Source organism: Miniopterus schreibersii (assembly GCF_964146895.1).
Source record: "Miniopterus schreibersii genome assembly, chromosome: 4".
NCBI classification, from domain to species: domain Eukaryota; kingdom Metazoa; phylum Chordata; class Mammalia; order Chiroptera; family Miniopteridae; genus Miniopterus; species Miniopterus schreibersii.
The window spans coordinates 84,283,168-84,307,857 of NC_138105.1; the positions used below are offsets into that span (position 1 = coordinate 84,283,168).

Consider the following 24,690-nt stretch of genomic DNA (forward strand, 5'->3'; position numbering starts at 1 on the left):
CTATTTACAGTGAGGGTGCCACATTTCCAGGGACTGAGCTGGGAGCCCAGGAGAAATGTCTGTGTGAGAGACCTTAAATGAAGTGATTATAAAAAGGGAGTTGCTAATACCAGGAGTTCCCTCCCTGGGAGAGAGCTGTCAGGGCCAGTGCCCAGGGCTGGGAGATTTATTGATACTAAGTGGATGCTGCCTTAACTAGGAATGATTATCAAAGACGTCTGAGTGAACCGAGGATGGGATTGGACAGCCCACACTGTGCAGCGTGTGGGTTTTCCTGCCCTCACCAGTCCCCCTGCCCTCCTGCCTCCCCAGGAGGGAATTCCTGGCCTCGTTTTTTACTTGCTCTGATTTTTGCACACATTCTGCTACAGAATCCCTTGTAGGCAGGGACCTCGGCATCTGACACTCAGGGAGGGTTCCTTGAATGTGCTGTATCTTTTCTCTCTCTGCCAGTCTTTGCTGTCACTGTTCCTTCTACCTGGAATGCGCTTTATGCCATGGACTGTCCCATGCCCCCTCCCCCAGCTGATTCCTGCTTATCTTTCAGTGTTAAAGCTGGCATACCCTTCTCGAGGCCTTCTCTGAGGTTACCAAAGGTTGGGGCGAGGTGTCCCTGCCTGACCCCTGAACACATCCCTACCACAGCACTTACACTGAAGTGTAATTGCCTGATTAGTTGTCCCTCTCTGCCATTGTCAAGGTGACAGTCCTGGAGATCATGGCTTGCCTAGTTTGCTGTTGTATCTTTAATGCCTAAGGAGTGGTAGATGCTGGATGTCAAGTGGTGGATGGGTGGGTAGATGGACAGATGGATGGGCCAACAGAAGAACAGATGTAGTTTGTATGTTCCTCATGATTCCCAGGGGATGCATCGAGCACAGGACTCAGTTTTATTCTGTTTAATATCCATAGACCTTAATGCTTCTTTATCTGGCATTAGGGGAAGGCAGTGTGCTACCTGAGAGGACTTTTGGAAACCGAGGCTGACCCATGTGCCAGGACTTTTCCATCCGATGTGGGGGAGTGAGGGAGGGACAAGCCGCACACCATGAGGCTAAACGCTCAAGCCCTGTGGTCAGACTGGTGGAGTTCAGACCTTGGTGTTGCCTTGCTCTGGTCTTGGGCTTGATTTTCCCCATTTGTAACCTGCCTCACAGAATGAAGGGAATTAATGCGAGGAAATGTTCTTGGCACAGTGTCTGGCACTTCGCAAGTGCTCAAATGTCAGCTCTCAGAGGCATTACATGCAGCACTGTGGTCTTAACTGGAGGGGCCCACACAGAGGCCAGTCTGCTCAGATTCAACGTCAGTGTGAGTCTGTGATGAGTCCATGCACCGCAGAGTGCCGGCACCGCCTTTGAACGCTCCCATTGCTTCCCTCCTGCTTGTTGTATCTAATAATACAGTCTCCACCTCTAGCCCCTTTTCTGGTTTCCCGCCTCTCATCTACTGTCTGCTAGGTAACCAACTCACACAGCGGGTTAAAAGTTGTATCTTAAATAAAACTCAAGACTTCGAATGTGCTTAGATTTAGTGCTAGGGTTTTGTTACGGTCAGCTCCAAGAACTCAGTCTTTATCTGATTTCTGGGCTTGAAAATGAGCACTGGAGCCCCGGCCAGTAGGGCTCAGTTGGTTGAGCGTCGACCTCTGCACTAAAAGGTCCCTGGTTTGATTCCCAGTTGGGGCATACACCCAGGTTTTGGGTTTGATACCCATTCAGGGTGCATGCAGGAGGCAACTGATCAATGTTTCTCTCTCCCTCCCTCTCTCTCTAAAAATCAATTAAAAAAAATTTTTTTTAAAGTTTAAAAGAAAATGAACACTGGAGGTTGCTCAGAGTTTGACCAGCAAATAACTACAGTGTTGTCAATCGGTAAACATTTTCACATAATTAGAGTCTAGAATGTTGGAGCCGAAAGGGACATTAAGTATTATGGAGTCCAAACTATGTTTTTATAGACAGGAAAACTGAGGCCCAAGGAGAGTGTGGAACTTGCTCAAGGTCACATAAGTATTGTGTTGTAAGAAAACTAAATAAGAGGATCCTCTAGCCTTCTGGCATCTAATCTAGTACTTTTCCTACAAGACTATGTTATCTCTTCACATTGAGTATTTATTGTGACAGATTCAAAGAAATGCCTTACAACTACCAATTATATTTTTCAACGTTTAATCAATGGGTACATTCTCCCACAGGCCTTGGGCCTAAAGAACCCCCCTCCCCACCCCCCGTTGCTGCTCAGGCTTAGCTGAAATGAGGAGCCAGACTGAAGGTCAGATGCTGAGCAACTCTGGGGACCAGAGTCCACTTGAGTTCATCCAGGCCAGGCTACCTCCCAGACATGTTGTGGGTAAATAACTCAGTTTCAGGGAAGAGGGATTTGTAAAAAGGAAAAATAGGGAGATAATTTAAGGGAAGAAAAGCCTCTTGTGTGCCAAAGATTTGACCACGTCTCCTTGCTCCGAAATCTTCCTCCCTGTCTCATCCTTTCCTCCTCTCCTTCTAAAGTTCTAGCAAGAAGCACCAGCCATGAAGCCCCCAGAGGCCTAAGCAAAGGTGTGAAACCAAGCAGATGACATGAGGGAACAGGTCCGGGATGTAAGGTTTCTGTCCCACAGGATCATATTTCATTGCAGCAAGGGGAGAAGGGATCCTAAAATACCGTGGAGAGCATATTACAATATTTTAACAGGGTTTATATGCTCCCTACACTCGTTTCACCCAGTAAGACGGATTGTGCTTTTTGACAAATCTATATTTAACATGGGCAGAATAATACACGACGTATGCTTCCTGGTAGAGAAATCCATATTTATGGAAATCTTGATTCTGGCAATTATATTAGACATTTAATGACAGTGCCTATTGTCTGCTGCGAGCAGGTACCGTGTCCTCATTAGGGTGAAAGGGAAAATAGTACAAGTAGTGAAGGACAAACAGCTCCTGTAGAGGAGCAGGAGGTCCAGGGTGACCCAGCAGTCATCTCTGTTTTGGGCCCAGCTCTGCCTCTGTCCCTCTCATCAAGCATGAGTCATTCATTCATTCATTCAACAAATATTTATTAAGCACCTACCATGTGCCAGGCGCTATCCTGGCTTTGGGGCACAAATGAGACTCTTGTTTGGGGGATATTAACATTGACCCAGGCAGCCACAGTTATATACAAGTAAAGGAAATTCTTTCAAATAATAATTAAAATACGAGAAATAAGACAGGGTGATGTGATACTTATTGGGGAGCTGGGGGTGAGGGGAAGGTAGAGTCACCGTTTAGGAGAGATGATAAAGGAAGGCCTATTCCAGGAGGTGAGATCTGAGCTGAGATACAACTGCTGAAAAGAGTGACCTTTGCAAAGAGGTAAGGGAAGAGCATGGTAGGCAGAGGGCGGCAACGGTTGCTGTGGTCTCTAGGGCAGAATGAGCTCAGCGCCCTGAAGAGCACAGTGAACACCGGTGTGGCTAGAGCAGGGAGCAAGGTGTGGTGTGAGGAGGGGTCAGAGGGGCAGGTCATTCAGCTCTAGGGCATGGGCACATGCTTGGGGATTTTTCTTGTGTAAAATGGAAAACTTCAAAACTTTCGAGAGGTTTTACACAAGGAAAGGCAACAATGTGTTTTGTTTTGCTTGTTTTATTTAATTACAAAGATCCCTCTAGCTTCTGGGTAGAAAATGGATTTCACTAATGAAAATAAAATGCCATAAAGCTAGAGTCCATGAGGACCACCTTCAGATACCAGGAGGGTGATGGAGTGGGTTAAGAGCAGGCATTCCATGAGGTTCTGGTTTCAAACAGTGGTCAGTCCCTGGCCCCGGCACCTTGACAGGTAGTGAATGGCCAGGACCAGAAGTATGCAAGCTGATGTTAATGACCACCTGCCAGGTTTCCCATAGATGGCATGACGGTTTCAGCGGAGGCTGGACAGATGACTGTGTTGTTCAGTTACAATCTTTGAGAGATACTCATCAAGCCCATTATCTCTAGGGGCGGGCTGAGGTCTGAGACTCACAGGAGGGAGCTGTGTGCCACTGATTAACTACATTCTTTAGTGCAGCAGCACCCAAAGGTTCTTCAATAACAAGTTAAAAATATGCACCAACAAATCATCCTGGGGGAAAATATATTTGACAAAATCTGGGTTAAAGTTGAAAAGGATTCTTCACAATCCATAGTTAGTGTGCTATATAAATCTCCAAGATGAGGACAAGGTGTGCACCATTTCTAAAATTTATTTGACCAGAGAAATCTTTTGTTTTTTAAAGAGCATCTCTGAGACTAAGGTTTCATGGGACACCTTTGGACGATTCTTTTTTTTTTTTAATTTTTACTTTATTACTATTTTTTTAATTGATTTCAGAGAGGAAAGGAGAGGGAGAAAGATAGAAACATCAACAATGAGAGTCACTGATTTGCTGCCTCCTGCACACCCCCTGCTAGGGATCAAGCCTGCAACCCGGGCATGTGCCCTGACCGGGAATCAGACTGCAATCTCCTGGATCCTATGTTGATGCTCAACCACTGAGCCAAGCTGGCCAGGCAAAGACAATTCTATGGAGAATAATTTGAGATCCTATACACAAGGCAATGTGGTAAATATACAAGGAGGTGTGATGTATTTAGACAGCAAAGGATCTGAGAACATTAACTTTTCATCTTTAAAAAAATGATACTACCAAAGTCACCATGGTCATGATGAGAACTACATAACCTAATATACGTGAAAATTAAAAAAAAAAAATCACTCTAAAGATAGTTAATGTGATGAGGTAGGCTAACCTGTCTCACCATTTATATTAGGAAGGTAATTTGCAGACATTGGGGATAGCATTGGGGTTGGTTATCTGACTGGATAAAGACTGTGAACCTCCTCCTGTATCATATATTAAAATGAAATTTAAAGACATAATGATGGTTACTAGAGGGGAAAGAGAGGGGGCAAAATGGGTAAAAGGGGTGAAATATATGGTAATGGAAGGAAACTAGACTTCAAGCAGGGAGCATGCAATACAGTACACAGATGTCAAATTATAATGTTGTACGTGTGAAAAGTATATGTTATTAACTAATGTTACCTCAATAAATATAATAAAAAAGGAGAAATAAAAAATAAGAACAACCTTATATATTTAGTTAAAAAATGAGTTTGTAATATTAGTTCCCTGGGAAGAGTCTACCTTAATATAGACATCGCAGAACCAGCTCTTCAATGTTGCCAACAACCCAAAGTTGAGTTTCTCAGTCTCAAAACTGATAGTGGTGTTTGTCCGCCAACCCTGCCTTCCATGATGGCTTGTTCCTCGTGACTCTCAACTCCAGTTTTAGTTTCACATTGTTTTAATGTGTATCATTTGCTTGGAGATTTTACTATTTTCTAGTGAGCTTATTAATCATAAAAATCGTTTGTTTTAATAAATGCAGCTTCTATTTGCAAAAAATAAATAAATAAAGTTCAGTGGCTGACTGACCTGGAATTTGGCCTTATGACCTCTTTCTTTGCATTGTGCTCTAACTAGCAGTGTCACCAGTACAAACAAGAATTGGTAACTGCGCACTGGGATCTTACAAAATGGGTCCTGTGGGGATGTTCACACAGCTAAGCTATTACTGTGGCTGATACAACAGGGGGCCTGAAAAGACCAGCTAGCAGGATGTGCAAACATAAAACAAGTATCAGCAGAGAAACGTACACCAAAAACTAAGGGTAGGCCGGGAAAATCAACACTTCTTTTCTTAAACATGAATCAGCAGCAAGCTTTCTTCCTGTAGCATCTTTATATGTGTTGCCTTAAAGTAATGGCAGTGTCGTGGAAATATCATGGATTGGAGTCAAGATATCTCCCCAACTCACATCTGTCCTAGCTGTGCTAGCTTGGACATGTTCCTTATGTTTTTGGATACTGGTTTTCCCTTTTAAAAAATGACCCACTCATCCCTTCTCTACCTCAACAAGGTTGTTGTAGACATCAAGTGAGAGAACATATGGAAATACTTTGTATACATTTATAACTAATAACCATGACAACATCTGGCATGGAACTGGCACCTAATAAACATTAAATTAGATAGATAGGTGTTTGGGTTGGACAGATGAATGCGTGAATGGGATGCGTAGATGGGTAGAATGGATGCACAGTTGGATAGACTGGTGGGTTGAAAGGATGCATGGATGGACTGTTTGGTTGGACGGATGGATGGCTAGATGATGGATGGGTAGGTGACGGATGAACTAGTAGATGAATTTGTTTTGGAGCCACCTGACAGCTTGCTTGCAGCATCTTCTATCCATTAATCCTTCTCTTCTCTTCCAGTCTGTTCCCAGTTCTCCAAAGGCGTCTATGCCATCTTTGGGTTTTATGAACGGAGGACCGTCAACATGCTGACCTCCTTCTGTGGGGCCCTCCATGTCTGCTTCATCACGCCGAGCTTTCCTGTTGACACATCCAACCAGTTTGTCCTTCAGCTGCGCCCCGAGCTGCAGGATGCCCTCATCAGTATTATCGACCATTACAAGTGGCAGAAATTTGTCTACATTTACGATGCTGACCGGGGTAAGCCAGGGACTAGAGAGGGAGACTGTTGAAAGCTGGAGAGAAAAGTACCAGGAGAAAGAAAACTGATGCCTTCTTGCCTCCATGAGGAGCATGGGGACATAAGCCAGAAGTGCTTTGTTCGCATGGGCTGATTTTTCCCTGGCTAATCTCTAACTCGTAGTGTGGAAACACATCCTTTGAGAGAGTAATCGTCTTGAAGCAGTGTCTCTCTCCAGCTCACCATGCTTCCATGGCTCCTGAGTCCAGACTTAAAAGTCCAAGGGCCTCGGTGAAATGGTTCACAGCGAGGTTGTTAGGAGCATAAACACTGGAGTCAGACAGGCCTGGATTGAATTCTATGCTCTCTTTTCTCCAGCTGTTTGACTCTGGGCAAGCACTCTTTGCCCCAGTTTAACCGTTCACGGAGAAATTCTTTATGCCTCCATTTCCTCATCTCTATAATGAAGCTAACACTAATCTCCACCTCATAAAGTTGTGGGGATTGAATGAGAGAATGGCTACAAAGGGCTTGTCAGTGTCTGGAACATAATAAATGCTCAAGGCCCTGTCTATAAGTTAACTGCTATCATCATCATCACCATCACCATCATTATCCACCCTCCCAGGCCTTTTGAATTCTGCCTCCACCGAAATTTTGAATTTTATATCACATTCTCCTAATGTTTCCTATCCTGTTTTTTCTCTGCTCCTTTACTCATGCTGTTCCCATTTCCTGGAATCCACATCCCTTCTCAAATCTACATACGCACATCTTTCCCTCTTACAGCCTGCTCAAGCACCACTTTCCCTAGTTCCTGATTCTTCCACGGGAACTCTGCTCTTTTTTCTAACTCCTGCCCTACCTTCCCCCTTGTATACTCAATAGTCCCATAAGAATTTAGTTATTATTGGTGTAAAAAAATAAATAGATCACGCAAAATCTGGAAACTGAGGCAGGGGAGTTTTTTTTCTGAGCAAAAGGGAGGTTTTATAGGAGACTGCCTGTAGGGAGTCTTAGAAGACATTTGAGCAGGAGAGTGGCTTGTAAAATGGTTTTTCAAGAAGAGTTAGGCAGGCATTATTCAGGCGAGAAGGAGCCAACAGGAGTGACAGCAAGCACTCTATTTTCTTAGACTTTTCTTTCCTTTCCTTAGTTTGGTGATTTTCTTTCTCAGACAGCAGCTATTGTGAGGAACACCTGCACAAGGGCTATTTCACTGCAGCTTTGCAACACAATGAAACTTGAATTGTAGAAGCGGTAAAGCCAAAAAAATGTAACTTCCATCACAGAGGATCATCTCTGGGGTAGGCAGAAGTACCCACACTCTCATAAGGGCTTTGCCTGTCTCAGAATGCTCACCTCTGAGCTCTGCCATTTGCTAGCTGCACAACCTTGGTCAAATGACTGAATCTCTCTGAGCCTCAGTTTCCACATTTGTGAAACAGACATAATAATGGTAACTACCTCACAGGATTAACTGGAGGCAGGGAAGCCTCTGAAACAGTGCCAGACACATAGTAAACTTCTAGCACCACACTGAAACAACTTGCACTAAAAAAGAAACAAAGATAGGAAGACATAATGCAATTCATCTAAAAATGGTGCTTGAGGCCAGGCACCATATTGGTCACTATGGGAAGGATGAGCAGTATTACCGGGAGACAGAAATAATATACGTACAAAAGACTGATTAATAATGCAAGAGGGAAATAACCATCTGACGTCAGTAGAATAATGGCCTCCACCACCCTCCCAAAGATGCCATGTCCTAATTCCCTGGAACCTGTGAATATGTTTTATTAAATGTCAAAAAGGATTAAGGTTACAGGTAGAGTTAAGTTTGCTAATCAATTGACCTTAAAATAGAGAGATTATCTTGCATTATTTGTCTAGCCCAATGTATTCGCAAGGGTTCCTAAATGTGGAAGCTGGAAGCAGGAGAGTCAGAGTCAAGGTGTGATATGAAAAAGAATTGACCAGTCACTGCTGGTTTTGAAGACAGACGGGCCCATAAGCCAAGAAATGCAGGCATCCTCTAGATGCTGAAGAGCCAAATTTTCTCCCCTAGAACCTCTAGAAAGCAACACAGCCCCGCTGACACCCTGATTTTAGTCCAGGAAAATATATTTCAAACATCAGACCTCCAGTAGTATAAGATGTGTGCTGTTTTAAACCACTAAGTTTGTGGTAACTTATTACAGCAGCAGTAGGAAACTAATACACCATCTATGCGTCAAAGATGAAACAAAGCAGCATTGAGTAATGGGCTCCTCTATCATTTAGCTACAAATTAGAAGACAGTAGTTGAGTTGAGTACACATTGAATACCAACTATATGAGAGGCAAAGTATTAGGTACTGAGATATACTGAACATTCATGAATGTGATTTACAATTATTAGGTGCTGTTTGGAAATCAGGCTGACACATTTAATAAGTGGTTACTATATGCCTAAGTATCCTGACTGCCACTTCTCTGTTCTACTCACCCGACCTCCAGGTTTGTCCGTCCTGCAGAAAGTCCTGGACACAGCTGCTGAGAAAAACTGGCAGGTGACAGCAGTCAACATTTTGACAACCACGGAAGAGGGATACCGGATGCTCTTTCAGGACCTGGAAAAGAAAAAAGAGCGGCTGGTGGTGGTGGACTGTGAATCGGAACGCCTCAACGCTATCTTGGGCCAGGTAGTGAACACTGCAAAGGCTCAGGGTGGGTGTGGGAGATGGTTCACGAGTGACCTGGATGACCTTTTGCCTAGGGTGTTACAAAGAGAGTTCTTGACTGGAGGAAGCCAGATGCTTCTCTTCTCACATTCTGTAATTCATAAACTTTAATTCTGAAATTTTATAAAATAGCACAAACAATAGGAGCCTTGACATAGGGCTTCAAATGGTTCTCAGATCAGTTGACCAAAAACTTACTTCCAGTGTTTCCCTTTATTGTTAAAAAAGAAAATTACACTGCAATTTAGAGTTTTTGAAGGGCTATCTCATTAGGGACACATCCTGTAGAGCCAGGTTCCTGGGTTCAGCTCTGAGTTCTATCACTCACTGATCCAGCATTTGGCATCTCATTTATTTGGCCCACTGACCTGTTTTAATAGTCTAAAGAGGCAGCAGGCATCTCCCTCTCTACTGTTTCCTTGCACACTCTCCTGAGTCTGAGAAGTCAATCGATTGTATGCTCTGTGAGAGGTCACTGTAACCTCAACAGTTTTTAGTCCAAGGTCCCCCAGCCATGGTTCTTCCAGTTCTCAGTACGAAAGCATGTGCCCATCACAGAAGCAGCAGGCCTTTGTGTAGATCGCTGTCTTTTTAAATTACATGTGTGTATTCAGATGAGCTAGGAAGGAAATATATTTTGCAATCATTCCTGAGCAGTGCTCTATAATGAAAGATGGTAGTTTTAGGTACTTGACAACATGACAAAGCTTGTTAATGGCCCTCAAGACCTCTGCTGCCTCCACAGGGAATCTCAACACCAGCTCAGCAATCACTCAGGTCTCAGCAACAGAACAGGAGAAATTCTGAAAATCAGCGATTCTTTAAGAAATTAACTCCGTGTTCCACTTTACAAAGTGTGGGCCTGTCCTCTACTCTGGGAAAGAGAAACCAGCAAAAAAGTGTTTCCATTGAGGTGGGCTTTCTCTGGGCTGGAGTCAGGGGATTTGAATTTCTGTTAAATGAGGCAATCTAGGGTAACACATAAGAGCAGAGACCCAGGAGGCAGAGTGGCTGAGATTCAAACCCCAGCTCTAGTATTTACTAGCTCTGTGGCATTGAGCCAATGTTTTAATGTTTCTATATCTCAGATTCCTGATCTATAAAATGGGTATACTAACAACAGCTTCCTTTAGGGGGCTCCTGTGGGTATTAAAAGAATCTGTACATGCAAAGCACTCAGAACAGAGCCTGCCCCACAGAAAGTGATATGTGTAAGCATTGCCTGCCTTTGCTATTCCTACTGCCAACCAGCACTGTCTTCCTTAGTCACTCACTCTTTGGGCATAAGTGTCTCGTGTAAAATAGGAATGAAGACCCCTGTCCTACAAAGCTGAGAATAACAGATTAGATGAGACAGAGGTGGAGAACGTGCTGAATAATAACTAGTGATTCTTAGTAGACTGATGACTTGTTCTATATGGTTCCATAGTAGAGATAATAGTCAGTGCTGCTATTTTTGGAGTGCTTGTCATACACCAGACACCATGCCAGGCCCTTTCCATGCACAGCCCTACTTCCTCCTTATACCAGCTCTATAAAACAGCTTTTATTGACTCCACTCTTTTATAAATGAATAAACACAGGATTATACTTGCCCAAAAACTTGCAGCTAACATATAAGAGGAGCAGGAAGTCAAACCCAGCTTGGTCTGCCCACAGGGCCCAACCTCTCAAAAATGCAACTTTACAGCTTCCCCACCTCCTTTGCCAAAGGACAAATGTACGTTTTTTAAGAGCGTGACTTGTTTGTAGGGGTATTTCCGATTATAGAATATTAACTTTTAGAATTGTTGAATTCCACTATTCTGGAAAGTAAGACCAAAGAGCTGAAAGGATCTGTAGATTACCTGATTTACCACCTGCACTCAACATTTTATAGGTGGGATGGCTCACGGTCAAGTTGGGTGAATGATCTGCCATGGGTTCAGACAACTAGCTCATGACAATGATGAGTCTAGAATTTACATCTCCTGACTTGCAGTCTGATAACTTGACATCATCCTAAACTATTAAAACACTCAGCAACTGGGATCTTTTTGGTCTAATAAAAGCATTCTGCCTAAGGAAGGAAGGAGATAGTAATTCCAAATTCCAAGTAGAAAATCAATTGCCTGTTTCTGTCTCCACTCCCCCAACCAGAATATAAGTCAACAAGGGGAGGGATTTTTGAGAGAATGGGAAGAATAGGAAATCAGTGAAGGCTCTAAAAAAGATCCCAAATAAGAGATGGGTCTGGATATCTACAGGTAGCCATTGGCTGGATAAGAGCCTTTAAGCTGGAGAGAAGAGCATATAGGGAAGCCCAGAGGGCAAGTGAGGGAGGAGGGTCATAGAATGGCTTAGCAGCCGAGTGGAAGATTCTGAGTATCTATAAGGAGACAATGACAGGGGTATGAACACACGATTGTGACTATCCTTGGAAACCTTTCTGAAGTGTTCGGAGTTTATTCTGTAAAGAGCAGAAAGGCAGCAAAGGTTTATGATCAGGGAGCAGGGTTATTAGAATATAATGCTTTATCAATATATAAGACACCAAATTATATAATGCAGTCATTAAGTTCAGAATGAGTTAGAGATGAGAGAAACCAGGACAAGGCCAACCATCACATCAACCTGTGTTACTATCTTCATAGTGCTTCTCACCTACTGAAACCTTGTTCATTTATCTGTTTGTATATTTACCATCTGGCTCCCTGCTAAAATGTCATCTCAGCTTGATGAGGGCATGGGGACCTTGCCTCTCTTGTTCATAGCATAGTGCTTGGCATACAGTTCATGTTCAATAAATATTTGCTAATTGGATTAATTAATCACAGAAGGCTTTATGGAGTAGTTGGGATTAGAGCTCAGCCATAAAGATTATGAATAATCAGAGAGAAAGGAAACAGCATTCCAGACACAAAGACTGTGAATTAAGGCCATCCAGAGGAAATGGAATTTGAAGGAATGGGGTCAGTGAAGCAATGCTCCTGAGTGAAACTGTTATCTTTATTAGAGCTTTCTTAGTTAGTAACCCTGTGTGCATTTCTCTTTCTGTTTAGTATGGGTCTCCTCCCGGTAGACTGTGACTTCCAGGAAGGCAAGCACCATGCCTGTTTCACTTTCCACCAAATCCCCTGCACCATGCTTGCTATATATATAAGACACATAATAAATCTTGCGAAGGGAATGTAGGAGAGGAAGGAAGGTAGACCACTGGGTAGGTAGATGAGTAATGGGTAAGAAGGTTGCTATTAGCTTGAACCGAATGAAATGGCTAATTTTCATTGGTCACAAGTCATCAATGATCAGCCAGTTTCCTACGTTTCAACCTGTAATTTTACCTTGAGATTACAGTTATTCATTGCCTGAATGCGGTGGGTTTTGAAATACCTTTTATTTGCTGTTTTGAGTTTATTAGAATCTGAATAGGTTTTTGATAAAGGTATCTCATTTTTAAAAGGGCAGCAACCGTTTGACAAGAAGATGAAAAAGTGATGAAGAATTAGTAATAAAACTATCATCCCGACAGTATTTGTGCTCCGTGGTCTGGAATTTCAAAATCTAACCACAGTTTTGGGGCATTCATTGTGTGTACTTGCATCTACTTATACCCTACATAAAAATATGTCAGCTGCTATGCACATACATCCAATTAAGTAGATGTCTGAATGTGGATCTTAATAACCTTGAAAATTTCAGTTAGAGAAGACGCCTAAGCAATTTTCATATGTTGTATGCCTCCTTGCAACAGTGTTGGGGGAGAGGCACTGAGCAGGGTGTATTAACCCCAATTTGATGATTTAAAAAAAAAAAAAAGACATAGATCAAGTTAACTTGCAGGTGGAGTTAGGACTGAACCAAGGTCTGTAGTCTTAGCTGTTCCTTGGGTGGTGTATCTGGCTACCCAAGCAAGCCTCTGGGGAGTTCTTTCCACAAATATTTTTCCTGCCCACAATGATTATGATAGTCTGCACATTCAGGATGGAGGGACGTTTGAGGACCCTGGCTCTTAATAATTAACTATAATCAGACATCATATGGAGAAACTCATCAGAGCCAGGACACTGTCCTGATACTGCTGCCAGACTGATGTGGGATCTGGGCAAATCAGTTTGCCTCTCTGGTACTGGACTTCCCATCTGTACAGTGAGGGGTTGGACGAGACAATTCTGACATTCCCTTTCAGCTTCTGGGTTGAGTGGTCCATTAATGTCTGAGTACCCAGCTGGTTTAAAGAAGCAAGCACAAAATTCAGGGAAAGAAGGAACTGCATCTCAGTATGGTTCATGCAAAGAGTTAAATGTCAAGCCCGGCCGGGCGTGGCTCAGGGGCTGAGCGTCGACCTGGGATCCAGGCAATCGGGGTTTGATTTCCAGTCAGGGCACATGCCCGGGTTGCGGGCTCGATCAATGACTCTCTCATCATTGATGTTTCTATCTCTCTCCCTCTCCTTTCCTCTCTCTGAAATCAATAAAGATATATTTTTTTTTAAAAAAAAAGAGTTAAAGGTCAAGAACTGGGGTGGAATCATCCATTTACCCATCTGATCATCCATCCACCCATCCATTCATCTGTCCATCCAAGCAGCGGATATCATCACAAGTGACAGGGAATTTAACACAGCATAGGATTCCCACCAGGAAAGAATCTCCATGCATGGGGAAGCCTTCAAGAAAGGACAGAAGTGGCCCTGGCTGGTGTGCCTCAGTTGGATTGAGTGCCATCTCATGTACCAAGAGGACACAGGTTTGATTCCTGATCAGGGCACATGCCTGGGTTGCAAGCTCAATCCCCAGTAGGGGGCTCGCAGGAGGCAGCAGATCCATGTTTCTCTCGCTCATCAATGTTTCACTCTCTCTCTTCACCTTCTCCCCTCCTTTCTCTAAAACGAATAAAAACAAATTTAAAATATATATTTTTTAAAAAGGAAGAAAGAAGTGAATATTTCAGCTGTGTCCCTGGGGTTATGATAATGCTACTCTACCCCCTGGATTTAGACAAAACTGATTTCAAATCCTGCAACTGCCACTTACTAGCTGGGTAACCATAGGAAGCTTATTTAAGCTCTCTATGCCTCAGTTCCTCATCTGTAAAATGAGGATCTCTGATGCTGCCATCATTGTGATATTATAGTTGGAGTAAGGATAGGGCAGAGCACATTATCAGTACTTAATTACTGTTAGTTCCTATAATTGTTGCTGTTACGGCTTTAATTGCTAATATGATTAATGAGCCCCTCCCTTGTGTTTTTTAGATTATCAAGCTGGAGAAGAATGGTATTGGCTACCACTACATCCTTGCAAACCTGGTGAGCAGAGCATACTGCAGGCGCTCAGCTTGTGGTGCTTCCATGTTTGGGGCCCCAGGTTTCTTCCCTGGTCCCTGGCTGGTGGGGACTGCATGGGTGAGAAGGGCAATTTGGAGCTGCAACACTAAGTCCAGTCATTACCAAGTTTACTTTTCCTCTTCCCACCCCTGCTTCTCAAACCATAGCACACTGTTGGCAAACCTCTAAACTAAAACGGGCTGCATCCATCATCACAATTCTAGCTCTAATTGACTCTGCCTCTTGTCAGTAAGGACAAAATCACCACAAATGATCATTTTGTAGTCTATAAATATAAACACTTAAACTGTAATTATTCTAGTATTGATGAATCTCTACCCAGAAACAGTTTTCCAGCACGAACAATATTATTTCAATTTAGTTTTTATTCACTGCTCTACGTGGCCTAGATGAGATGCCTTTCTTTGAAATCTGTTTTCATTTTAATGCATTGCATTGCAGGTGCTTTTATGGGGTGCAATTATTTTCATGTTATGAAGATTTGATTCAGCAAATAATTTTTTGTACATATTACATTTTATCTTGTAACATGTCCCATTTTGAGATTTCTTTTGTGGCCATTATTTCCGGGAAGTCTGTTTCTCCTCAGACATGTTTTGCCTGTCTACCTTTTTTATCATGAAGTGTAATTCTTCCAGCTGTTTTTTCCCAAAACCAAAAGTAATTTTATTTTGCCTTTAGCCCATTTTTAAAGAGCTTTATTGAGCTGTAATTTATATACCATGCAGTTCATTCGTTTAAAGTACACAATTTAATAGGGTTTTTTATATATTCACAGAATTGGGAAACCATCAACACAATCTGATTTTAAAGCTTTTTCATCCCCCCAAAAAGAAACTTAATACCCAGTAGCTATCACTGTGACTGCACTCCAAATTCTCCCAGCCCTAAGCAAGCACTAAGCTTCCTTCTATCTCTATCATTTGCACATTCTGGACACTGCATGTAAACGGGATCATACAATATGTGGTCTTTTGTGACTGGCTGCTGACACTTAGCATAATGTTTTCAAGGTCCATCCATACTGTGGCATGTATTCCTTTACTCCTTTCCACTGTATCTATTTTGTCTACTCATTGGTTGATGGACAATTTGAGCTGTTTCACTCTCTGACTACTATGAATAACCAGCTAGGAATATTTGTGTACAAGTTTCTCTTTTGAGTGTACACCTAGGAGTAGAACTGCTGGGTTATATGGTAACTCTATGTATAACATTTTGAGGAACTCTTAAGTTGTTTTCCAAAGTGACCGCATCTCCCATCAAATCCATAACAAATTTTATACTGATTAAAGTATTTTAATCAATAGCAAATCTTACCGTGTGACAATTCGAACAATTGTCAGTTTTCCGTAATGGTGGCTTTTTCTACAAGCTTTCTTTCTTATCCTGGCTTGTCTTTGCAATTTTCTCTGTTTCCATTAAGACGTGATTTTCTGCTTTTAATCTATAACAAATTCTACCACATTCCGTTTTAACCATGCTGTTTTGTGTTGATTATTTCTATGAGTAACATTAATTATTGATTGAAAAAAGAATTGATATTTTCTACTTATGCTTGGAAAAAAAGTCATTAGAATAAAGGCATAGGATCTGGGTGTATACAGTATGGAAAGGTGAAAATGCAGGATCTGAAAGTGGGACCAAAACATCCTGCCTAAACCTTAAAGTTCTGTCACTCTTTCTGGCCTGGTCTCAGACCATCCTCATATCCCTACCTGACCCTTTTTTCCCCTTCAACTAATCCTTGCCTTGGGCCTTGTTGTCCCAATATTTCAGGCTCAGGACTGGAAATCAGAAGGGCATATTGAAATATGTTCATTTAGACTCTGCTGTTAGTGGTTAAATATCTTGTTTTTCTCAGGGGTGTATACACTTTAAAATGGAAGGTGGCTGTCCAGAGACTTAGGCAGCAGAGAGCCCACCCCTAAAAAACATTTGCAAGGATGAAATTTTTGAGTTTGTAATGAAGAAAATCCTGGATGTCCCTCAAATCCCAGATTCTTAGTGCTAGAAGGGACTTTGGAAATTAACTCCATATAAGTCTCACTTGCTTGTAGGAAAGCAGAATCAGCAAGGTGGTGTGCCTTGGCCAGGGTCACACAGCAAGTCAGTGACAGAGCTGGGCCTAGCGCCACAGTGAGCGGGCAGCACGCAGTGCCTTCCCCATGACTCTGGGTCATCTCTGAGTGCAGATCATGTGGGCACCCTGCTGCCTGAGAATACACAGAACAAGGGTGGGGCATCCACAATCACCTCTGCAGGGTAAGACAGAAGTTACACATCAGTGGCCTCAGAGCCACGGGCAGACCCCAGGTAATTACATCGCCAGCCTCCATGTATTGCTAAGTGACCCCTTGGTCACAGCAGCACCAAGTCAGCGCTTTGGATTTCTGTATTCTTCTGATCTGCATTCTTCTTTCCTGACCCAATGAGCTCTCAAATTCTTACAAATGCCACCTAACAGGATGCAAATGGCACATACCATCCAAATACAAGAGACTTGCATGTTCCAATAGATTAGCTGATAATTAGGCTTCAAATTACTAATTAATTCAGTCTGAAACATAGTCGACTACGTGGTGTGTGCTTTTCTCCCCCCCCCTTCAGAGGAATAATGGAATTCATAAGACAGTAATTTTTAGAAATTCCGCCACATCATTAGCCCAAGGCTGCATGGAACTGACCCCCTCCTTCCGAGTGCTTCTGATTAGGGTGTAATTATAGAGTTATAAACCAGGGAAGCTCTTGAAAGGCATAACAAAAGGAAGGAGCTTCACTTTTTATTTTGCAGTTCCTTCTGAACCTGTCGGAATGCACTAGCTTTAAAGTAGCCAACAGCCATCTTCTAACAAATCGCTTTAGAGGGATTCAAATAAGCAGCTCTGAGGGCTGCTCAAAGACAGGCTGGGGGAGGCTGAGGTTCCAAGAGGTAAGCTCCATGGACAGGGAGTCAAAAACAAAAAACAAAACCCTGCCTTTTGCTCAGACTCCGCCCTTAGCTGCCTTTGTGATCTTGGGCACTTCTCCAGCCCTTCCTTTCCTCATCTGTCAATTGGGAATTATAGCTCCTGCTCTACATGCTCATAGTGTCACTGGGGAGACCAAATATGTTGTTAAAAGCCACCATGCTTTGAAAAGCTGAAAGTGTTCTGCATAGATGGGGAATTCATACTTCAATTTCACATCACATAGTGTGTGTTTATATTTATGTTTATATATGTATTCATATTTCTTTATGATAGGATAGACCTGTATTTATATTTTCATAGTATGGGTGTGTTCATAAAGTGAACCTGAACCATGCAGAACTGGGCAAGCTGCACCATTATCCCTTAAAGAAGCCTCCAGGCCCTGGAGCCCACTGGAGGGCCCAGCTATCAGTCTGGCTCTCAGTCCTCCAAACCCCAGCACTGGCTCCGTGTTCACTTCCTGCTCTGAGATTGTGGTCAAAACAGACATCTACCAGCTGGAGACTTCAAAGATACAATTCTTATCGTCATGATGTACCAGCAGCAAATCTTAGACCAAACTAGTGTTTCTCAAAACAGAGGACCTGCAGGCTCAAACAATGCATCTGCAGAGTCAGTTTGGAAAACACTGACCTAAGAGTTAAATGTTTGGGTGTCACTAGGACTGCAAACATGAGTATTCAAATCATGGGAGAAATGACCAGATTATTAATAGAAAGCTTATGCAGTGATGGAGCTGGGCTTCTCCTCCTGGACTATCGAATTCCAATGTCCAAGTTTTTCCCACTGTGCCATGTGACTTCTGAGCATGGGAAGTTGGGGGAAGGCACAGGGGTGGGGCCCTGAGTTTAAATCTTGCCTACAGTTGCAGCAACAGACCTGGAACTCCTGTTGGATAACTTTTCAATTATACACTGGTAGCATTTTATTATAATTATAATTTCTAGTGCATAAGGTAACTGAGGGAGAGATGGTGAGGTCAGGTCATCTATGGTCTTACTGGGGCATTTAGGGACCAGGGCAGTCAGCTATTTCCATCACGTAGTTGCAGGTTAACTTCTATGAAATGTTAGAGTTGAAGGCTTTGGTCTATGTGGCTGCTCATCCAAGCCTCCAGCCCCATGCTGCTGCCCTTCTGCTATATCAGTCCTAAGAAGAAACTGTTGCTTAGTCTCCCTGCTCCCTTATGGTGAGAAATCTGTCTATGCCTTCTGGAAGGCTGAGCTTGCCCACTTTCTTCTGAACCTCTCTTCCCACCATCTCAGTACCACACACAGTCATGTTTAGTTTCTGCAGCCTCTGGTTAGGTGGCAAAATTGTTGGGAAAGGTGGCTCTGGGGTGAAACAGACCTGAGTTTAAATTCTGGCTTTATACTTATTAGCTGTGTGATATTCATCAAGTTACCTACCCTCTCTGAGCTTCCATTGCCTCATCTGTAAAAAAAAAGGAATAATGTGATATTATCTGCCTCCTCCTGGGCTATCATGAGAATTAAACAAGATAATACATTATAAAGTGCTTGTAGTAATACTTGGCAAAATAAGTAGTACTCAATAAAATGGTTGTAATTACATTACAATAATTATGGCCATCACCACCATCATCATTATTAGTGGGGCAAGAAGATGTTAACATCTGGGGACAAGCTATTATCTCTGAGGTCCCTCAGCTCCCTCCCAGCCTAAATTTCATCCACAACTGATTCACAACTATATAATGCCTTCCTCCCTGTTTTTTCACAAGCACGTTTTTGTAAGGAAGAAATGTGTTTGCCTTGTTCACTGATGAATTCCCAATGCCTGGAAAAGTGAGTTGCATGTAACAGCTGTTCTTTAAAAAGTCACTGAATGAATGAGTGAAGTAACTTCTCAGGAAATAAACAATGTCTGTACTCCCATATCACAGGCACTGAAGGCAAAATCCTTGTGTCTGTACTAAAAACAGCAGATAGTGGGACTATGAATACAGTTACAATACGCAAATGGGTAGGTAGAGGTGGGTCTAGAGGGCTTCCAATCTACTTCTCATCTATCTTGTTCCTGCTTGAATATACACAGTGATGGGGAACTCATTCCCTGAGACAGCCCTTTTTCTTTTCAAAGGCCTGTGACAGTTTCCACAGTCTTTCTCCGAGTGGGGCCCATCTGCCCTCTGTCACCCTCTCATCACTCCTGGCTCCACCTGCCCTCTCAGGAATCTTGCAGCATGTGTCAGCTACCCTTCCACAAAGCAGCCTTCATGTATTTGGAAATGCCTACCCTGCTTGCTCTTTGATGTTTATTCCTCTAGTCTGGACACCTCCCTGTTCCCCCAGGCCTTCTCATAAGATGTAATTCTAACAGCCATCCCCACGAACATCAAATGTGGGTCAAGCATGTCCACATATCTAGCACCATTCTGGGCTCATACAAGAAGCACGCAGCTTGACTTTGTCCTGGAAGCAACATGGCCTTGTCTTCCAGCTAGATTGGAACATGCAAATGAAGTTTTAAATGAATCCGAGAGAAAAATCACAACTTGTGACAGTAATGCAAACCCCATAAATGGCCACCTGAACTGCCAGAGTGTGGTGCTCAGAGGCTTGATGGGCCTCTGGGGGCTGCAGGGCATCTGGGAAGGATAGTGATGGAGCATCCACATGGCCAGTGGTCCTGTGAAGAGTGTGCCTCTGCCCTGGTTTTAAGAATCCAAGAGTTCCTGGGAGCTCACCTTACCCTGCCCCTTATTTTACAGTAAGGGCACTCAAGGCCCAGAGAAGGGAAGCGACTTATTGGAGTCCACTCAGAAGTTAAGCGCAGCGCTAGGCCGGGATTTGGGGCAATTGTTAGCTCTGTTCTTCATTGCTTTCTGTTTCCCCTCACTGCTGCCTCGCAATTTCCACTGTGGGTATGCATGTGTTTGTGTGTGTGTGAGGGGGTATGCGCGCGCGCGCGCGTGTGTGTGTGTGTGTGTGTGTGTAAAAGAAACAGGCAGAAACAGAGAGAGAGAGACAGGGGAGGGGGCTCGCCCTCCCTCCTCCCTGTCCTCCTCTCAGAGTCTCTCTTCACTCCTGGGGCCCATCCCAGTTTCCCTCCTCTCTCCCACGCAGCCTTCCTTCTCTTTCTGCTTTCACCTCCCTCTTCTGTAACAGTGACAACACACAGTGACTGCAATCACCAGAGCTCACACTGCAGAGACACTGAAGTAGGTGGGTAAAAAGTCAAGTCCCAGAGCCCAAAGGATGCTCACTTCCTAGCTGTCCCAAGCATCCCACCAGACAAGGAAAAGGCTATGTTGCTCTTTGCATTCACACCCACCCCTTGTTCTAAAATAACCCATTCAAGAGACCCCTAGGAGTTTCTGTGTCCCTCCAAAAATGGGGAGATTTTATTCCCATTTTATGAGGAAAAGGATGCTCAGGCTGTTGTAGGAACTTTTCCAGGGTTGGGTTGCTAAAGCTAGAATTTGAACTCAAACTTCTCTAATTCTAAAGAGTAGGCTTATTTTCCATTGGGCCACACTGCCCAAACCAAGGAAGCCTTTGCAGCCCTTAGGCTTGGTATTATAACCGAGCAAAGCTGAGAAATAAGCTGCTTCCCTTCTGAAACTGCCTAAGTTTGAATTCTGACTCAGCTACTTACTAGCTGTGCAGCCTTGGGCAAGTCACTTGACCTCTCTGTACCTCAGTTTCTGCCTTTGTAGGTAGGAATATAAATACATACCTCACAAGATAAAGATAAAATGAGTTGATTTTTGTCAAGTTTTAGAACAGTGAGTGCAGCAGCAGCCTGGGGTCTCATCCTAACTCTGCCACTGACTCTTTATCATTTAAAAAAAAAAATTTATATTTTTGGGGGGTCTCAGTTTGTTCGAGAGTTTGGTACCATGTTTTCAAAAGGAATAAATTAGCAAAAGGACCTTCCCAGATGTGCAATTTATGGTTTTAGTTTTTCGGCCTCTCTGCAGTCTGAAGGTATCACAACAAAAGTCCCGAACCACACTGGCTCCCTTTGTCCCAAGGGCGAGGCTGCGCCATGAATGTGGAGCACTTAGTGTCTGTATCCTGTGCCTTTGCACACTGCACACGCGTTGCCTGCTGGGTCAGCGGACCGTTTCAGATATGCAAGACAGTGTGAGCAGCTGCTCTGCCAGAGCGTGGGACCCCCTTGCCACCAGCAGCTTAGAAGAGGCACAGACCTCTCAGCCCCAGTTTGGGCAGATGGTTGGGGTAATAGGTAACTAGAAGGGCTCAGTCCTCACTCTCTTATTTGTCCCTGTTTTTAAGACAGAAATACAGATTATATAATGGGAGAAACATAGAGCCCATGAGACGTGAGACTCTAGGTGTGTGCTTGTCATGTGCCAGGCACTGTTCTAAGAATTTGATATATGTTAATGTAGTTAATCCTCACAATTACCCTGTGATATGGATACTGTAATAATCTTAGGTTACGGTGAAGGCACAGAGAGGTTGAGTAGCCTGCCTGCTGTCACACAGCTAGTAAGTGGAAGAGCTATGATTTGAATCCAGGCTGATGGGTGCAGGCATTTCCTCTTACTCATTGCCCTCTGTCGCTCTGACTCAAACTAAGAGCATGTGTATGTTTTGCTTAGAGGATTCTTCCCTGAGCTCTTCAGCCAACCAAAGCCTCCTCTTCCTCATGCTTCCTTCCTGCCACTGGGAAGCCTTCTCTAAGCTACAGGGTCATGGTTTGGTCCACTTATTTTGCTCTATGGCTGCTTGGATAATAATGACCTTTTTCACTAAACCTTAAGTAACTTGAAAGCAAAATCACACGTCTTTTTCTCTGCTGCATCCCTTTGTCTAGTATGTTCCTGACAATATTAAGTGCTCACAAATGGATGAGTGAATGAGTGAATGAATTAATGAATTAATGATTAATGAGATTATTACTTTCCCCATTCCCAGTAGGTTACAAATTTATCATATGTTTGGAATTTATTTTTCACCAAGCATTCAATGGGTGCTACCATAAATTAGGCATTAAGATGGCATTTCACCAAAAAAAGGAGGGGCTTTACATACTCTTTGCCTGACCCTCTCTGAATAGGAAGGTTTTGATCATGCAAAAGGAACCTATTGTTGGTCTCAAGTCTGCCAGGAACTTCAGCCATAAGGGCCCACCCCAAACTAGGCTGAACTTTGAATTGACCTTTGGCTCTTGCTCCAGAGTGGCCTTGGCCAGATGTCAGCCATGACTGCAGCCAATTAGTTGAGAGGTGAGATGGAAGGAAGCTCTGGGAGACCAACCAATTCATGCCAGGGTGAACACTTCTGCACCTGAACACTGACAGCCCAGTCTGGGGGCCCCTGACCTTCTGCCAGAAAGTGTGAGCATTTTATCCTAAATCCCTGGACTGGGAGAAATTGGTCTATGAGAAATTAGTCCCTGACCCACTTTTGCAATGTTTTGTCAACAGTAGACACCTGTGTGTGTATGGGGCGGGGGGGATCTGTGTTTATAAATATCCAAGTGTACAGGTACCTGCTTTCCTGGTTTCAAATGTACTTTGATAAGTTAACACTAGTACTTTTTTCCAAGACAGATGGTGCTTAGCTGATGTAAGCACAGTGACAGTGTCTTATTGACTTGGTAGGAGCCAGATCAGCCTGTGTGTTACAAGGGATTGTAGAGGGTGAGAACACATTAAAGGTTCAGTTGATTAAAGTGAATAAAATAGGAAACTGGAAGACCATGATGCAGAGACATGGTTATCTGAGGACACAGCTAAGTCTCTAGCCCAGGAACATTCCATGAATTCACATACATCCATATTCATGTAAGCATACCTGTGTGATCACAGAATTGTAGATCAAAGCTGGAAGAGCCCTTAAGAGAGAAATGAACTGGCTCAGAAGTTTCCAGACTTTATAGTTTAAAGCTCCAATTTCAAATAGAATCTTGGGGAGATCCCCAGCATGTGAAACAGATAAAAAGCAGAGCTCCTTTGGTGGAAGAGGGAGGGTGGGGATCTAGGACCCTGTCCTTCTGCCTTCCCCCAGCCCAACGTGATAACCTCTAAAAGACCTGCAACCAGAATGTAGATTGAAAGATCATTGATCCAGCCCAGGCCCTTATTTTGTAAATCAATACACTAATACCTGGAGAAGATGAGACCATTGCCTCAAACCCTGGACTAGAACTTACATGGTTGCCCTTACAACTGTTTTCCTGATGCTTCTCATTTATGACCTAGTTCAGAATATACTACACACACACACACACACACACACACACACACACACAGAGTCAGTGAAAAGACCTCTTTTGTCCACAAGACAAAAACTGAGAGACTGAGAGGCCCTGGGTGGACGCTTAAAAGAAAATTGTGGAAAGGGTGAGCGAAGACATCTGTTGCCTATTCCTTCATTCTTCAGCACAAATTAAGCAGTCAGCTTGCTCCAGGTACTGTGTTGTGGACACAGTGGGGACCAAGATCCCTGCCCTCTCAGAGCCCGCAGTCTCCTAGGGCAGATGAGAAGGACCAGTGCAGTCTCAGAGAGGAAGCTAGAGAGGCCTCCGAGAGAGGGAAATACAGAGCACACATTGAAGCAGCTGAGGATCATACCCTGGCCTCCCAGAAACCTGCTAACTCCTTCTTGGTCTAAAGCTACAGGGCATTCCCAGTGCTTTATTGGTGAACAGAAGCTAAATGAGTCAGATTAACTGGACTAGTGGTCAGGAGGCAGCATGTACAGGGATTAGAAAACAAGCACAGAGCCTTGTTACTGGCTCTATGATCTCTGCCCCCCACGAGCAATGTTATATTGGGCAGAAGCTTCTCCATTCATTTAAGCCTCAGTTTTCTAACATGCAAAATGGCAATGATGATAGTATCCACTTCACACGATTGTTTCGAGAACTAAACGAAATAATACAAATAAAGTACTTAGCACAGTGCCTACTACATGGTAGGGCTTGATACACATGGTAAACACTGTGGTGGTTGTTTGTATTATTTTAGCCCAAATCTGCCTCCCATGACTTCTGCCCCTTCACTGGCTCTGAACTGCCTTCCAGGGCCTCAGAGAACAAATGGTCCACCTCTTCCCCACGACAGCCCTTCTGAGATCCAAATACATCCTTCACTTGACCTCTTAGGCTTCCATTATTTCTTAGGTTGGCCATCCCTGG

The 24,690-nt window shown here is 43.4% G+C and overlaps 1 protein-coding gene across 6 annotated transcripts in view; it reads left to right on the top strand.

The window, feature by feature from the left end:
- GRIA1 (glutamate ionotropic receptor AMPA type subunit 1) overlaps positions 1-24,690 on the top strand; it is a 266,749-nt gene that overhangs the window by 131,245 nt on the left and 110,814 nt on the right. For 4 of the 6 annotated variants that reach the window (XM_081137494.1, XM_081137493.1, XM_081137498.1 and 1 more), the window contains 3 exons: positions 6,307-6,546; positions 9,029-9,213; positions 14,489-14,542. In XM_081137494.1, the coding sequence (XP_080993620.1) occupies positions 6,307-6,546; positions 9,029-9,213; positions 14,489-14,542 (479 nt within the window). The remainder of the gene's footprint in view (positions 1-6,306; positions 6,547-9,028; positions 9,214-14,488; positions 14,543-24,690) is intronic. The other 2 variants (XM_081137496.1, XM_081137495.1) reach the window with 1 other exon arrangement.